The following is a 14,991-nucleotide window of genomic DNA, read 5'->3' as shown; positions in this document are numbered from 1 at the left end:
CCCAAAACCTTTGCAAAACAAAGCATATCTCCTTAAAGCTTACGTGTAGAGTGATCTGATTATTAAGTGTGCCCCAGTCAACCCAACGGTTTGTTTCATTTGTAGGTAGAAGATAGAAAACCAGCAGAAGCAATGTTAATTGAAAAAAAAACAACATTTCTCTGTAAAGGTACTGAGCTAAAAAATATTCCATGGTATATCAGGGATTCAACCCTGAGACATCTCATACAACAAGTTTCCTCGGTTATCTTGTAACTCTTTTATTTATTAGCTGGAAGTGCCGTGGTACAATGGTTACAACGATGGACTAAAGAGTGAGCCTTCTTCACAAGCCATTAAAATGCGGAGTAATGCAAAACAAACCTATCTATTTAAGGCTTCAAGGGAGGATACATAATAATATTTATGGCAGCCCAATTATCTGGAGTGCACAAGCCAAACCACTACTACGTTAATATACATGTATGGACTTGTTTCTAAAAGGTAGGTGAATACGTTTATACTTATACAGTTGGTTTGTTAAAATGTGTAATGCAAATACCAGATAAAGTATCAGTTATTGGCTTCTTTTGATGACATCAATATTGGATATTGGTAAATGCCAAAAACCCATATCAGTATACCTCTAGTTTTGGGTGAAAACCACTTTTTGCGCATACAACTTCAATTGTGTACATATTCATACTCAGAAATGATGATGTCTCACTGTTTTATGTCAAGACTACTGTTTACTTCACTCCATAAAAACAGACCTTTATTTTAGCAGTGCTTAAAGCATGCCCAACCTCCTCCTGTGGAATAGCCATTTGCTTCCCAGTAATTATGAGTTCAATTGCAAACAATTTCCAGTAGTGACTGGATTGATTGTAGAGGTGCTTCTTGCACCGTTCTTCATTTGTAGTGCTGTGTAATGGGTGGAACAAAGCTGGAAACAAAGCAAAATACAGGCTAAACCATTTTCTGGTGAGAAGTCGATCCTTACAGTACAGCTCACAGGCAATGTCGCATGTACATGCATGACGCACGTGACGTGTGCTCGAGTGACCCGTGTGGATGCAGCAAGGCTACAGTAATGCTCCACGATAGCTAACTTTACTCGAGAGCGTCACGCAAGACCAAATAACAGGTCTCACCTATGGTCTTGGGAGGCGGCACTGGTTCAGTTCCGCCAGCTGTGAAGTCTCCTATAGCAATGCCTGTGTTGTAGCTACCGAATACTGTAGCTACTGACTTGACCTTGACTCTATCACGGACTACAGTCAGTGCCGTAGCTAGCAGTATAGCTACCGTAAACCTAGATGGATTGGTCGCCAAGTAATGCCACAGAACCCCAGTTAGTGCATTTTTCTAATTCGTATTTTCTTTATCTAGATAGTTAAAGGAATGGTCTACCGAAATTTCAACTCTAGAAGCCAAGAAATTTTGAAGTTACAGCGCTACGAAGGGCCTACAAAGTGCTAAAAGCAAAAAATCTATCTGTACAGTGACTATAAACTACTAAAACGATCATAACATATGGATGCAGTCCTCTACCAAGATGCAACTTGCACCATCGAATTCTCCATGAGCAAGCAAATTTATTGCTGGGTAAGTTTTGTCTTCCAGGCCTTTCCTACGTCCACGGGGGACCGGCGAAGGCAAACGAACGTGAGAAAAAGCAATTGTGAACCACTCGTCTAATGCAAGGCAGACTAACGCTGATATCTTCTGTCTCCTTGAGAGTACTGATGCGAAACAAAGATTTTGGAACTCCTCTTGCTTTTGGGATCACAATGCTGCCAAGGTTTTTGGTGTTATCACTTTCTTTCATTGTGAAACAAGCGCTTTAGAATTTATGGATTTTTTTCTACTGTATAATTAGCTAGCTAGGCTTGCACGAACATAATTATGGGACCGATCACAAATGTTTATGAGATTTAAGTGTTGTATGAAGTTACTAAACTCAGTTAACTCAGTAGCGAGTGTTCTCATGTGTGGCGAGTTTCTCGCGTGGCTAGTGCATATCCACATGATATTCCACAGGTATTGTACAGTACATTGCAAAAGAATGATCCCTCGAGAAGATGCAAGCATTACTCGCATGTGTATACTCGCGACGTTACCTTTGAGCTGTACTGTAAGTACAGATTGATTGCAGAGAAGGTCTCAGATCCCGGTTGCTGTGGCTCCTTTGGTACATGCCTAGACTGCATGTTGCTGGGGATGAAATCACCACTGGGTCTGGGATTTCTTTCTGCATTCTTCACATTTTAGTTACATATTTCTGACTTTTAAGTTTTCTCACAGGTCCCTAGTGGATAGTATTCACAGAAATGACAACAAGGCTTCTAGTAATTGATAGTTGGGGTGTGCATTATGTCTGACTGGCACCATTATTTCCTTTGATGCAGTATGTGTGGTGATTGTAGCAAAAAAGTAAAACAATCAAGTATAAGGAAAAATTTATATTTGAGTATAGGGATCATTAAGACACATGATAGTGTATCATGTGGCCAAGTACAGCTATTGCAGATGTGCAACATACAAACGTGTATTTTACCAGGATCAAGAAAATGCTGTTTTCGTGCATTTGTAGCTCAATAGTGCCTGAACAGAAATTAACCACTTTTGCTGTGGAAACTCCCTCAGGGTAGAGGACTACCTATTCCATGTTTGAGTTGAATCCGCCCAGTAATTACTAAGATATGCACCTTTATTTAAAGCTTGTCTCACTTTTTTGCATTTTACTTCATCTTCTTTTTCTTCTTTTCACTCTACTCGCTATAACCACAAATGCTTTAGTCAGGCAGTAAGAACATAATGCAGCACATTTACAGCCCAATTTTTGTACAGATCGAACTATTTATTTATTTAATTTATTAATGCTTTACAGTACAAGTGCTGAAGGTCTGTAGGACACCTGGTCCTACAGCCTGCTCAAAGACATTAGAACTATGAACAATGGATACGCTTGCACCAATTATGCCGGCATAATTTCAAGCATAATAGGCTAGCAAAGGTACCAAGCCAATTTTCAAGAATTTTAATTAAAACGTCAATTTGCATGCCAAAAATACTGCACAACATGAATACACTGCACATTATTACTGCATTTCATATCAAAAGCCGTGCAGTGTTATTATTTTTACTATTTCTTGACTGATTGTTCACACTTATGGAAATAAGATCGAGATACTCTAATAGAACAATCACTGAGAAGTTAAAAAAAATGTTGGATAATTTCTTCACGTTTCGAACTACATCTATATATCCAAGCCCTTTACCATTCTACCACTGCTGTCAGTTGCTCACCTCACATAATTTCTACCTACGATAACTGATAGATCTACTCAGAAAAATGTGTGCTCTATTAAATTACTACAAAAATAATGGAAATAGCCTGTATCAAGTGTGTCATGTGGCCAAGTACAACCGGTGTGGGCAGGCAACATTCTTGTTTTACAGAACCAAGAAAACACTATGTTCATGTATCCGTAGCTCCTTTGAATAATAATTAGCCATTTCTACTATGGAAACTTTCCCAGGGTGTGACTTTTTTTTGTTACAGGGTGACTTGTCTGTGTAACAAACATGTTGAAAATGTTCTAGAATGATCTCATGACAAAGCATGTGCAATATTGTATAAGATCACGTGGTTATCTAATTACATTACATCTCATCGTTACAAAGAGGAGTGTGCTATGGAGTACACAAAATCAAAATTCCTTACAGTGCTCTAATCAAAGTTAAGTGAAGCTATGCAGTGTGTGCTGTGTATGCGTTAAAGTTATGTGTATTGGTCAGCATGTCAAACTAGTACCTTGATAGTTCATCGTTTGGAACATCTTAAGGTTGGATTTGATATGACTAGTGGAACTGACTCATGGTTATCACAATTTTCTCTGACTGGTTCACTTGGATCACTGTCATAATATGATTGATCATCGAAGAAATTGTCAACACTTGTGTTATTACTTGTACCACCTGTCACCTTTCTTAGATCCCTTCTATTTCTGTGATACTGTTGCCCTTCAGGTGTTAAAATGTATATGAATGAGGGCCTGTTTGGTTTATACTGGTCACTTTAGCTGGCTTCCATTTGCCATCTTTTGTTGTCATCAGTACTGAGTCTCCGACATTAAGTCTTTTCAGTGGTTTTGTATGTTGATCATAATACAATTTTTGTTATCTTCAGTACAGTTATTGGGTTGATTGTTTCTGGTTTTAGCAAAGTGCTTGAAGTGGGTATGAGAGTCTGCGCTTGTCTATCTATAAGGTGCTGGGCTGGTAAGCCAAGAGTATCTGACCATGGAGTATTACAATAATCTGATAATGCTAGATATGGGCCATTTCCATCATGTGTTGCCTTATTGATTAGCCTTTTTAGAGTTTCACAGCCATGCCATTTCACTGTGGGTGGTATGTGGTGATCCATCTGGTAGTGCTTGATAAACTGTTGAAACGCATGGCTAGAAAACTGGGAGCCATTGTCAGATATCAAGACATCAGGTATTTCATGGCAGGAAAACTGAGACTAATCACTTGTTTGGCAGTAGTATGTGTAAGTAGGTCTAATTCAACAAATCCTGTGTAATCCACTATCACCAGATATTGCTTTCCTTGTAGTTCAAAAATGTCAACTCCAACTCTGGACCACAGACGATCTGGGATGGAATATGAGATGAGGGGTTCCTTCTGGTTTTTCCTCTGATACATGTTACCACAAGCAGAAGCAGTATCGTGGATTTGTGATGACATTCCTGGCCAGTATATAATGTCTCTTACTGACCTTTTGCACTTCTCTATGCCCAAGTGGGAACTATGAATCAACTTCAACATTTCGGGTCGCATGGCTTTAGAGATTATACTCTTTTCACCTTTGAAAGGGATTCCATCACTGAATGATATCTGTTCTCAGAATGACCAATATGGTAAAAACTGGGTTGGTACTTTTGACTTGTGATCTGACCAGCCATCCACAGTTAGCTGCATTAATTGCTGTAAAGCTGAGTCAGCTTGTGTTATTGATTGAAGTTGGTCTAGTTTGGAAATTTAAATTGGCAATGCTGATATTTACTTAAAAGTCAAATGACATGGAGTCAGTCTGCTCTGGCTTGATGGGGTGCCAGCAATTGCTAGCTGTTGTCCAGGGCAGTATACAAGCTTGATTGAATACTTTTGTATAGACATGATCATCTTTTGAAGTCTAGCTGGTATTTGATGGAGTGGCTTCTTGAATATGGCTTCCAGAGGTTTGTGGTCAGTCTCCACTTCAATGGCAGGCATGCCAAAAATGTATTCGTGGAACCTGGTGCATCCAAACACCACAGCAAGCATTTCCTTTTCAATTTGGGAGGTACGTGGTGAGTGCTCTGGATGCATAGGCAATGGGTTGATTGTCCTGTAGGAGGACTGCTCCTAATCCTTTAGAGCTAGCATCAACTGATAATTTGGTAGGCATACTAGGGTTGAAGTACTTGAGTACAGGAGTTTGGGTGATCAATTCCTTTAAAGATGTAAAACTATTTGCCTGTTCAGCTTGCCAATGCCATTCCACATTCTTTTCTAGTATGGTTCATATTGGTGAAGCTATGTGAGTATAAATTTACCTAAATACATTAGCATAACTAAAAATCTCTGAAGATCTTCTCTGTTCTCTGGGTGGGGCAGTTAACAATTACCTCTGTCTTCTTAGAATCTGGTTTCAGGCCATCTTTGCTGAGTATGTGTCCGATGTAAGTGATAGCATGTTTCTAGATTTGGCACTTGCTCTTTTTGAGCCTGAGGTTTCTACGCCATGCTCTTTCTAACATTGCATTACGCGGGTGTCATGTTGTTCCTCACTTTCACCTCATATCAGCAGATAATTGACAACAACTTCGACTCCTTCTATATCATGAAACATCTCTGACATAATTTTTGGAAATTATCCTGGAAAGATGAGAGCCCAAATGGGAGGCGTTTGACCATGTAGTGCCCAAAAGGTGTGTTAAAAGTGCAGAGCTTGGCACTTGGTGTGTCTAACTTGACTTTCCAGAAGCCAGAACTGGCATCCAGTACTGAGAACACCTTGGAATTCAGCATTCTTGTAACAGTATCGTCAATTGTACTCCACATTTAACTGCTTTATTTAAATCATGTGGGTCTATGCAGATCCTGAGGTTTCCATTTTGGTTACCATACTATTCACCCAGTCTGTAGGTAGTCTGGTGCCACCGACCCTATTTAGGCACTTACAAGCACACCAAAAATAGGGTCTGGTCTGTCTAGAATCAAGGACTTGTGCCACCATAACCAAAAACTGGTGCGTCAAATCAAATTGCAGTATTGTCAATTAAATGCATTGTGGCTGCACGACATGAGTAAATACTGGGACGAAAGTCACAAAGCAAAAGTTGCATGAGTTCTTTTTGTGTCAGGGTGAATAAACCAGGTATGATTTCCATTTAACATTCATGTGTAATAGACTCCTTCCCTCGAAAAGTAGAAATATCACCTCCACAGTAGGGACCAGTCTATTTTGCTTTTTTTTTCACCTATTTTTCTTTCCAGCAATTCTTTTATTTTTCACCTATTATGCTCCATATTTTGCTCAAGAATTATAAATTTTGCTCAGCACTGATCTTTGTTAATTGAATATTTCCAATTGCAAAGCTAGAGTTTTGCCTTAAAGTGACTGTTCTATTAGAGTATCTCGATCAGCAATTACTTCTAACATGTAAAGCAAGAAACTAGCTAATATTGCTTAACACGTGTGACTGTTTTATTAGGGTATCTCGATTGTCACTTGTTGTTCCTGTAACAATAGCTATACATTGTTGATATTTTAGGGCGTCTGACTGTTCTATTAGAGTATCTCGATCTTTTGTGCAATTTTTATGTCCACTTCACAAAAAAATTGCACCTATTATGCCAGCATTTTGCTCATTGCTTTTACCCACCCATTTTGCCAAAAATTTTGCTGGCGAAATCGACGGGTCCCTACTCCACAGCCTAAACATCAACCGCCCATAGAAAATAACTGATTGAAATCCCTAAAGCATCACTGTCGTGATTGGATTCTTCACTATTTGTGATCTTTTAATATGTTTGTTAACGCAAGCCACAGTGTAATTACGCATTCCTAAGCACAAGTCCTGAATGGTAGACAGACCAGACCCTATTTTTTTGGGGCATTTATAAGTGCCTAAATAGGGTCTGCGGCGCCAGACTAGTCTGTGGGTTCTTCTATATACTTTGTCTATTACATTAAGCTCTTCCATACAATTAAATTCCTGTTGAATCTTTGGCCTCAGAGTGACAGGGACATTTCTTGGTGGGTGTATAACTGGTTGGGAGCTTTCGTCAATTTTGTTGTGGTATGAAGCATCATTTCGTCACTGTATGTGTCCAGAGTACTAGCAGTTTGGTTGCTGATAGCGTCCAATCGTTGTACCAAGTTTATACATTAAGCTCTTCCATACAATTAAGTTCCTGTTGAATCTTTGGCCTCAGAGTGACAGGGACTTTTCTTGGTGGGTGTATAACTGGTTGGGAGCTTTCGTCAATTTTGTTGTGGTATGAAGCATCATTTCGTCACTGTATGTGTCCAGAGTACTAGCAGTTTGGTTGCTGATAGCGTCCAATCGTTGTACCAAGTTTAGTTCTACATAAGTTTCCATGTTGGGAACATCTTGGTCACTCACTTTTAAAACCACAGGGTGGGATTTTCCTGTTTTGGCAGTTAATGGTAACTTTACCACATGTGCCAAGTCGTTGGTCACTGAAGGCTACTAGCCTTGCTTGAGATTTTTGCAGTTGCAATGAACTTAGATGGTGGTACAGTACTTCTGCCTAGAGATGACATTACATTGTGCACCTAAATCAATCTTAAAGTGTGTTTTCTGGTGATTTGCAAGAATTGTCACTTTCAAATCAGGTGACTTATTGTTGCCACATTGTACTATACCAATAAAAAGTCATCAGAGGTGTCCGAACCATCATTTTGTGCAACACTGTGAACTTTCTTGTGGTACTTTGAAACAGTACGCCTTCGACATACTTTTGCAAAATGGTTTCTTCAGCCACAATTGTAGCATTCAACACCTTGAGCTGGACAGGGTTGGTGACAGTAGTGTTGATTCACATATTTGTCACAGTGAGGTTTAGGGTTATCACTTTGATGTTGCTTCTGGATGGAAAAGACTTCCTGATGTGATTCTTTGCTGGTGGCACTAGCACAAAGGATTTTCAGCTGAGATGATGTAGCTTCATTTACTCTGCATATGTCCAAGGCTTTCTGGAGCGTTAAATCGCTTTCTTTGAGTAGGTACACATGAGTCCTGTCACAAACGATGCCACACACAATTCGATCATAAATAAGACTGTCTTTCAACTTGGCAAATTCACATGTCTGGGACTTTATTTTCAAATCAGTCGCATACTGATCGATGCTGCTGGTTTCATGTGTTGAACTTGTGGTGTTCCCACATGACATTTTTGCGAGGAATGCAATACTAATCAAACTTTACAACTATTTTATCCAACTTGCACTTGTCTTCGGCACTGTGCCATGCGAAAGTATTATACACTTCCAGTGCCTCCGGTCTGGCTACGTGAAGAAACATAGTGGCTCGAATCTTTGCATCTTTTTCGGATAGGCCAGTGGCTAAGGAAAATATCTCGAAACGCTGCTTCCATTGCCTCCAGTTTTCAGCGATATAACCATCCAGAATTAGCACTTCAGGTGGTGAAAGCTGATCCATCTTGTATGAGAACTTCTGACATTATGTAAATAATGTGTTGAGAATGTTCTAGAATATGCAATAGTCTAAATGTACATTCAATATGGTGTACAATATTATACAAGATCACATGGTTATCTAATCACATTACAGTTTGTAGCTGAACTGGTGACTTGTTTGTAGCTGGACTCTCTACAGAATGACTTGTTTGTAGCTAAACTCTTCACAGGTTAATTTGTTTCTAAGGATTTTTTACCCTTCTTGTCCCATTTTCTGTTTCACCTTATTGTTAGCTACTAACAGACGTGCAATTCTATATAACGCCCAGGTAATAAGGGACAACACCCATACCAGATTGCAAAGGAGAGGATTAGCGACTGTCTGCAGAATGACTGCAGGAGAGCCAGAGGCCACAATACACGTAAACAACAAGATTACAAGTATGTTTTAATGACAGTATTGTTTCATTTGTTTGTAACTGTTTGTTTCCATCCAGAATATACACTCATGGGTGAGCAACCAGCTGATGCGCTCATGAACACCCAACTGATGTACTCGTGAACAACATGGTAAAGAGTATGTTTCAATGTTTTGTATTGTCCATTTTTTATGTTTTACCTGGCTTGCTACAGTAACTGGAATTACTGATTTCACCTTTTAACCACTGTTGCCAAAAACTGCAATCATAATAGGCCTGCAATCAATAACTGATGTGTTGCTGCATATGCGATAATGTGTAACCATCTCTTGTATGTTGTGTATGCATACAGCATTACAAAATGTGATCACTATTCCAATGCTACACTGCTGGTGTACTGGCACATAACAGCAGTCTCAAGTTACAAGAGAGTCCATTGTGCCATATTCGCTTGCACTGGGATCATTTCCTAGTTGTACCTTCACCACCTTGTTTGTGCATAGCCTCACTTCAAGACTACGTCATTTTCAGAGACATGTCCCACCTAGATTGCAAAGTAGGTAATTAAGAACCACTCTGATTTTGATTCAGACTAAATATTGTTTGTGGCTGGTGTTTCTTTATTTTACTAGTGTTTCCAGGTGGTATAGTGAGTTCCAAGCTACTGCATGACAGTTTCATCCTTCACCTGGCTTGCTAGGATGGTTTTACGTATGTAGTGTGTGCACATTAATGTTGCATTGCCACACCATTGATGTACTGCAATTTAGCTACCAGTGGCCTTTAATCTGTGCCATATTGCCTTGATTTGGGATCATATGCTGATTATGCTTAGAGCTGAGTGATAGTACAACTATCATAATCACGATTTGATAGTAACTTTATATCGCAATAACGATAGTATCATGATAGTACTAGCAGTTATTAAAGACACTCAACTTCACGTAAGCAACACACAAATACTCCAATTACGTACACACCGCATATCTGCTTTTCTAACACTTAAATACTCTACTAAAAATTGTTATTAGTCAGTATTACAGTTGTTATCTTTGTTGTCCACATTCAAATTACTTTCACAATTTTCTGAACTTCAACGCTATCATGTTTGCTTTTGTTATCCATATTTTGTACTAAGCATAGACATGGATAAGTAATCGCAATAGCATGATGTTATACTATCAAGATCACAATTGTGACTGGATTTTGGAAAAACGATCCAAATCGCACATTGGAAGTTCCGAGATAAACGGTTTTAAAGAATTGAAGCCAGCATAACTCTCCAAGGATAGCAAGCACGCGAATGAAAGTTACACAAAAGATGCATCAATCTGTTACCTTTCAAGCCACTTCCAGTACTTGTAGCTGCTTGTACAGTTTCCCGCCAAATAAGATAGAAAATCTGAGCAGTTGGACGAGCGAAGTAGTATCACGAGTGCTCACAAAGGGGTGGAGGCTGGGGGGTGGTGGGGAGGGCAAAAGTTAGACCTCAAAATGGAGGCAGACCACGATTGGAGTCCAGACACGAGATTACAGGGCTGTGCTGGCTCCTTAGTGGCTGATATGTAGCAAAATCAACAGAGAACACGTCTGGCCAACATTATAAGGCTGTCCACCAGTAAGCCACTGACTCTTGCCAAGCCAGGTCCTTCACAAGGCCTGAAACCGCCATTTGAGCACTCCACACCACCCAGAAAAGACGTGTGTAAAAACCAGCCTCGTGTAGTTTGAGTAGTGCTGAGGGTCAAAACTTGTAGTACGATGGTGTAGCTATCCACTGGTGGTGTTAGTTTGATTTTGCCTGATGTGCGATTTGGATCGGTTCTGTAAAATCTGGTCACAATTACTAATTGCTATCACGATAATTGATCGATCAAGATCACAATTGCTAATTGCTATCACGATAATTGATCGATCGCCACTATCACTCAGTTCTAATTGTTCTGGCCTTCACTGCCTTGTCGTGCATAGCCTCACTTCTTGTCTGAGTCACCTTCAGAGACATCTCACACCTACTTTATAAACAAATCAACTAATAAAAATAGCATTTGTTTAGTAGCATTTTAGTATTGTGATTTTCTGATACCAGTTAGTCTCTGTTGCCTGTGTATGCATGCGTATCATTTTCACCAGCACGCACACACTGCTCTGAGTGCTGGCTATGGCACTGTTTACACATTCCCTATGGGTAGGTTGCCACATTGTTGTATGTAATTGGTTGTATGTAATTGGTTGTATGTGACCCGGTCCTAGTTATGACTTTTTGTTACAGGCTACTTGTTTGTAACTCAACTGCCTACAGAGTGAATTATTTGTAGCTGAACTCTTTACTAGGTGACTTGTTGGATGGTTTCTGAGTGGTTTCCAGAAACTAGTCAAACAAAATTGAGATATCCTAATAGAACAGTCACTCTAATGGAGCAGTCACCTAACCCTAAAGCTTCCCAAGGATCATTCCCAGATCCCTGTAGATTTGAATTCACTGAATGCATCATCTCACACTAAGGTATGCCATGGTTTTCAATCCACACTTAAGTAATTCCAGGGCCTAAAGCTACACAGCCATGATTATATAGAATGGAAGGCATGCCTTAGTGTGCATGAGATGATGCATTCAGTGAATTCAAATCTACAGGGTCTGGGAAATGATCCTTGGGAAGCATTAAAATTAGACTCCTTATTAGCATTAGGGTTAGGGTGACTGCTCTATTAGAGTGGCTATTCTATTAGGGTATCCTGATCTTCTTTGACCAGTTTCTGGAATCCATGCACTCAGCAACCAGGTCTTATCTATCCACTGTCCCTCTGCATGTAGCTGTAGTAGTGAGTTCTGACTGTAGCCCCTGACTTCCCTGTCCCTGTATCCACTTTCACTGTTTCCGTACCCTCTCCCCATCCTGGTTTTACCCCACCCCTGGGATTTTTACTACAAAAAATAAATGATCAACTTTCAGGTGCTTTCCAAGTCATTAGATAGGTATTGGAAGGACCATAATTCCAAAGGATTTTTTTGGAAAGGTGTGGAAATATGGCCAATTCCCTTCCAATACTTGGAAAGCAACTGGAAGTTGATTATTTCTTTGTAGTGTTTGTATTATACCTTTTACTCTGATTTTTCTGTACTACTATAAGAACTTTCTATGATGATTATTCCACTTATACTGGTTATCAGCTCACTCTTCTTAACGGTTTGCTTGGTAGGCATGAAAACTGAATAGTTTTTTTTATTCACAAAACTTGATCGCGTAATTGTGACACAGGTTGGGTTTTGTGTCATGTCTGTATCTCGATTCCTTTCAAACTACAAAGTGCACTCCTACGATGGCTACTCCATCTACACAGCAATTTTCAACTCATTCCTTTAAGGGGTTTACCCTGTGGGCATGACGGTATTTCAATCCTATTTTATGTGAATAATCAGTCGTAACTCTGTGATTGTTCATCAGATTCCCACCAAATTTGGTACTGGGATTTGCATTAATGAGTCCTTTAAGTGTGTGTCAGCTTAATCAGAGTATGTGTTTGTGTTTTATAGCAGAAAAGAAAATGAACAAAAAACCCAAAACTTTGGCCACTCTTATCTTGGAAATGGTAGGGGTGATTTTCTTCAAAGTATGTGTGTATACTCCTCTACTAGGCAGGCACTTCTGTAGCAAATTTGGTTGCAATCAGATAAGAGATCGTACATAGAACTACATTTGTACAAATATCACATTATCTTTATTGTCAATATACTTACGGTGTGGCATGCCAGCTTCTTGGGCCACACGACACAGTCTACCATGTGTCTTGATCTCAATCTTTTGCAAAAGTTTTTTTACATACAAAAATTATTTTACAGCTAAAAAGGTGAATTACGGTAAATACTTAATTATGTATTCTTATACTCATTCTGCTGCTACTCTACTAACAGGAGGGTGTTACAGTGATCCTTGTATGAATGGTGGAATTTGTATTGCCACAAATACAATTGATCTGGAGCAGTATGAGTGTAGGTGTCCATTGGGGTATACTGGAGTGAACTGTGAAATGCAAATTGACTACTGTGCAATAAATGATCCATGTCAAAATGGAGGATGGTGTATTAATGCACTAACTGAACCTCTCTGTGAGTGCTTACAAGGATTTGTTGGTAAGTCTGATCAACAAAGCTACTGATGTTACCATTGCACACAGGTCCTTACTGTGAACAACCGCTGCTAACTTGTCACAATGGAACGTGTGGTAAAAATGGAAGCTGTATCAACAGGACAGTTGAAAGAACAACAGCCATATTCTGCACATGTGATTTTGGATACATTGGTGAATTGTGTGACACTCTAGTTACTGACTGTAATATGGATCCTTGCTATCATCGCAGGTAGGCTATACTTTGACAAGTCACCTTACATATCATTACTTATTTCTATAGCACATGCAGTCCATCAGCTACAACTGCTGATCATCCACCATTTGACTGTATGTGTCATGGATACTGGTCAGGCCATTACTGCACAGGTATGTAATTATGTTTATGGATAAAAATTTCAACTTTTGTCCAGTAGTGTTAGTTTTGAGGATCACTTGTTTTCCAACCATATTGTAGGCCTGCGCCGATTATGCCAGTATAATTGGGGAATAGTAGGTAGCCAAAAGCATTGAGCATAATGCCAGCATAATAGGCACAATTTTTGCACTTTGGTTATCAGAGAAACTGAAACTCAGCCAATTTTGCATGATGCAGAATGGGATAGTGTACAAAATTGGTAAAAATCAGATTTAAAGCTATGTTGTGAAGAAAGGTTCAGATTAAGATCGATATACTCTAATAGAACAGTCACCGCATGTTGAAATATCCGAATAGAACATTCATAGATGCATTAGATACTCTAATAGAGAAGTCAAGACACAATTTTATATGAGCATATTTGAAGCATAGTGGGACACAACTGGGCATAATTGGAGCATGCTAAGGGAAATTTTGGAGCATAATAGGGGAAATTTTGGAGCATTACTCAAAAGCATAATAGGCAATTTCAAAAGCATAATAGGCTGAGGCCTACCATGTTTCCTGTTATCACCCAAAAACCAGCCTCATGATAACCTCATAACACCTTGCCAGAATTGGTTAGGTATAACTGAGCCTAAAAGTGCCTTCACTGCCATCTAAAAAGCTTCCAATAGGTTGCTATGAAATTTTAAATTTTATGCAATGGAATTTTCTGCAGACTGACTGACTGCTGACTGACTGACTTACCTATTAATGGCTTCAGACAAGTGTATTAATTCAATAACAGTAAGGCTATGGGCTTGATTTTTCACATCACTTCAGCCTGACAGGTAATACCACAGTATACATACAATACACGCATCATGGACTTACCTTTGTCTTCTTTTTTTGTCCCATTTCTTTTTGCTGACAGCGCAAGGTGTCAATTTGTGGTATAGCATGTGATAACTTCCTTATATTTATTGTCCGTATTTTCCATGGTTACTGGATTTGTTGCAGAGGAGCTTCTCCTACTGTTCTTTATTTGTAGCACTGTGTCATGGGTTGAAAATGAATCATAATATTATTGCCACTTCACTTTTGTCAGTAATATTGATAGTTGGGGTGCACGTTCAGACATAAATAGTAATTCTGGTGGAATTCTTTCTTTTAATGCAGTATGTGCGGGTTCACCAATCATAATGATGCTACAAAAAAGCAAACAAACAAATCAGGAATTTAAGTTCAATTAGGGATCACAGAAAAAAGGAGGGGAACAAGGGAGTTTGCAGATATACTAGTGGTCATAAAATCTTTAATTCAGTCTATTAATGTCCACTAGGTGTAGGCGACGTTTCTTGTTTCCCTACTTTTTTTCTATGATTCTTAATTGAACTTAAATT

The 14,991-nt window shown here is 39.2% G+C and overlaps 2 protein-coding genes across 2 annotated transcripts in view; one reads left to right on the top strand and one right to left on the bottom strand.

The window, feature by feature from the left end:
* Positions 1-14,991, bottom strand: part of LOC136265055 (uncharacterized) — a 170,653-nt gene that overhangs the window by 35,047 nt on the left and 120,615 nt on the right. The window lies entirely within an intron of this gene.
* The window catches only part of LOC136250455 (fibropellin-1-like), a 45,703-nt gene that overhangs the window by 5,912 nt on the left and 24,800 nt on the right, over positions 1-14,991 (top strand). Inside the window, exons 4-6 of the mRNA XM_066042665.1 lie at positions 13,034-13,252; positions 13,297-13,480; positions 13,532-13,617. Of these exons, the coding sequence (XP_065898737.1) occupies positions 13,034-13,252; positions 13,297-13,480; positions 13,532-13,617 (489 nt within the window). The remainder of the gene's footprint in view (positions 1-13,033; positions 13,253-13,296; positions 13,481-13,531; positions 13,618-14,991) is intronic.

The sequence above is a fragment of the Dysidea avara genome, chromosome 1 (genome assembly GCF_963678975.1).
Source record: "Dysidea avara chromosome 1, odDysAvar1.4, whole genome shotgun sequence".
Lineage (NCBI taxonomy): Eukaryota > Metazoa > Porifera > Demospongiae > Dictyoceratida > Dysideidae > Dysidea > Dysidea avara.
The sequence above is the reverse complement of the archived record's forward strand: the minus strand, read 5'-3'. Positions and strand labels throughout refer to the sequence as shown.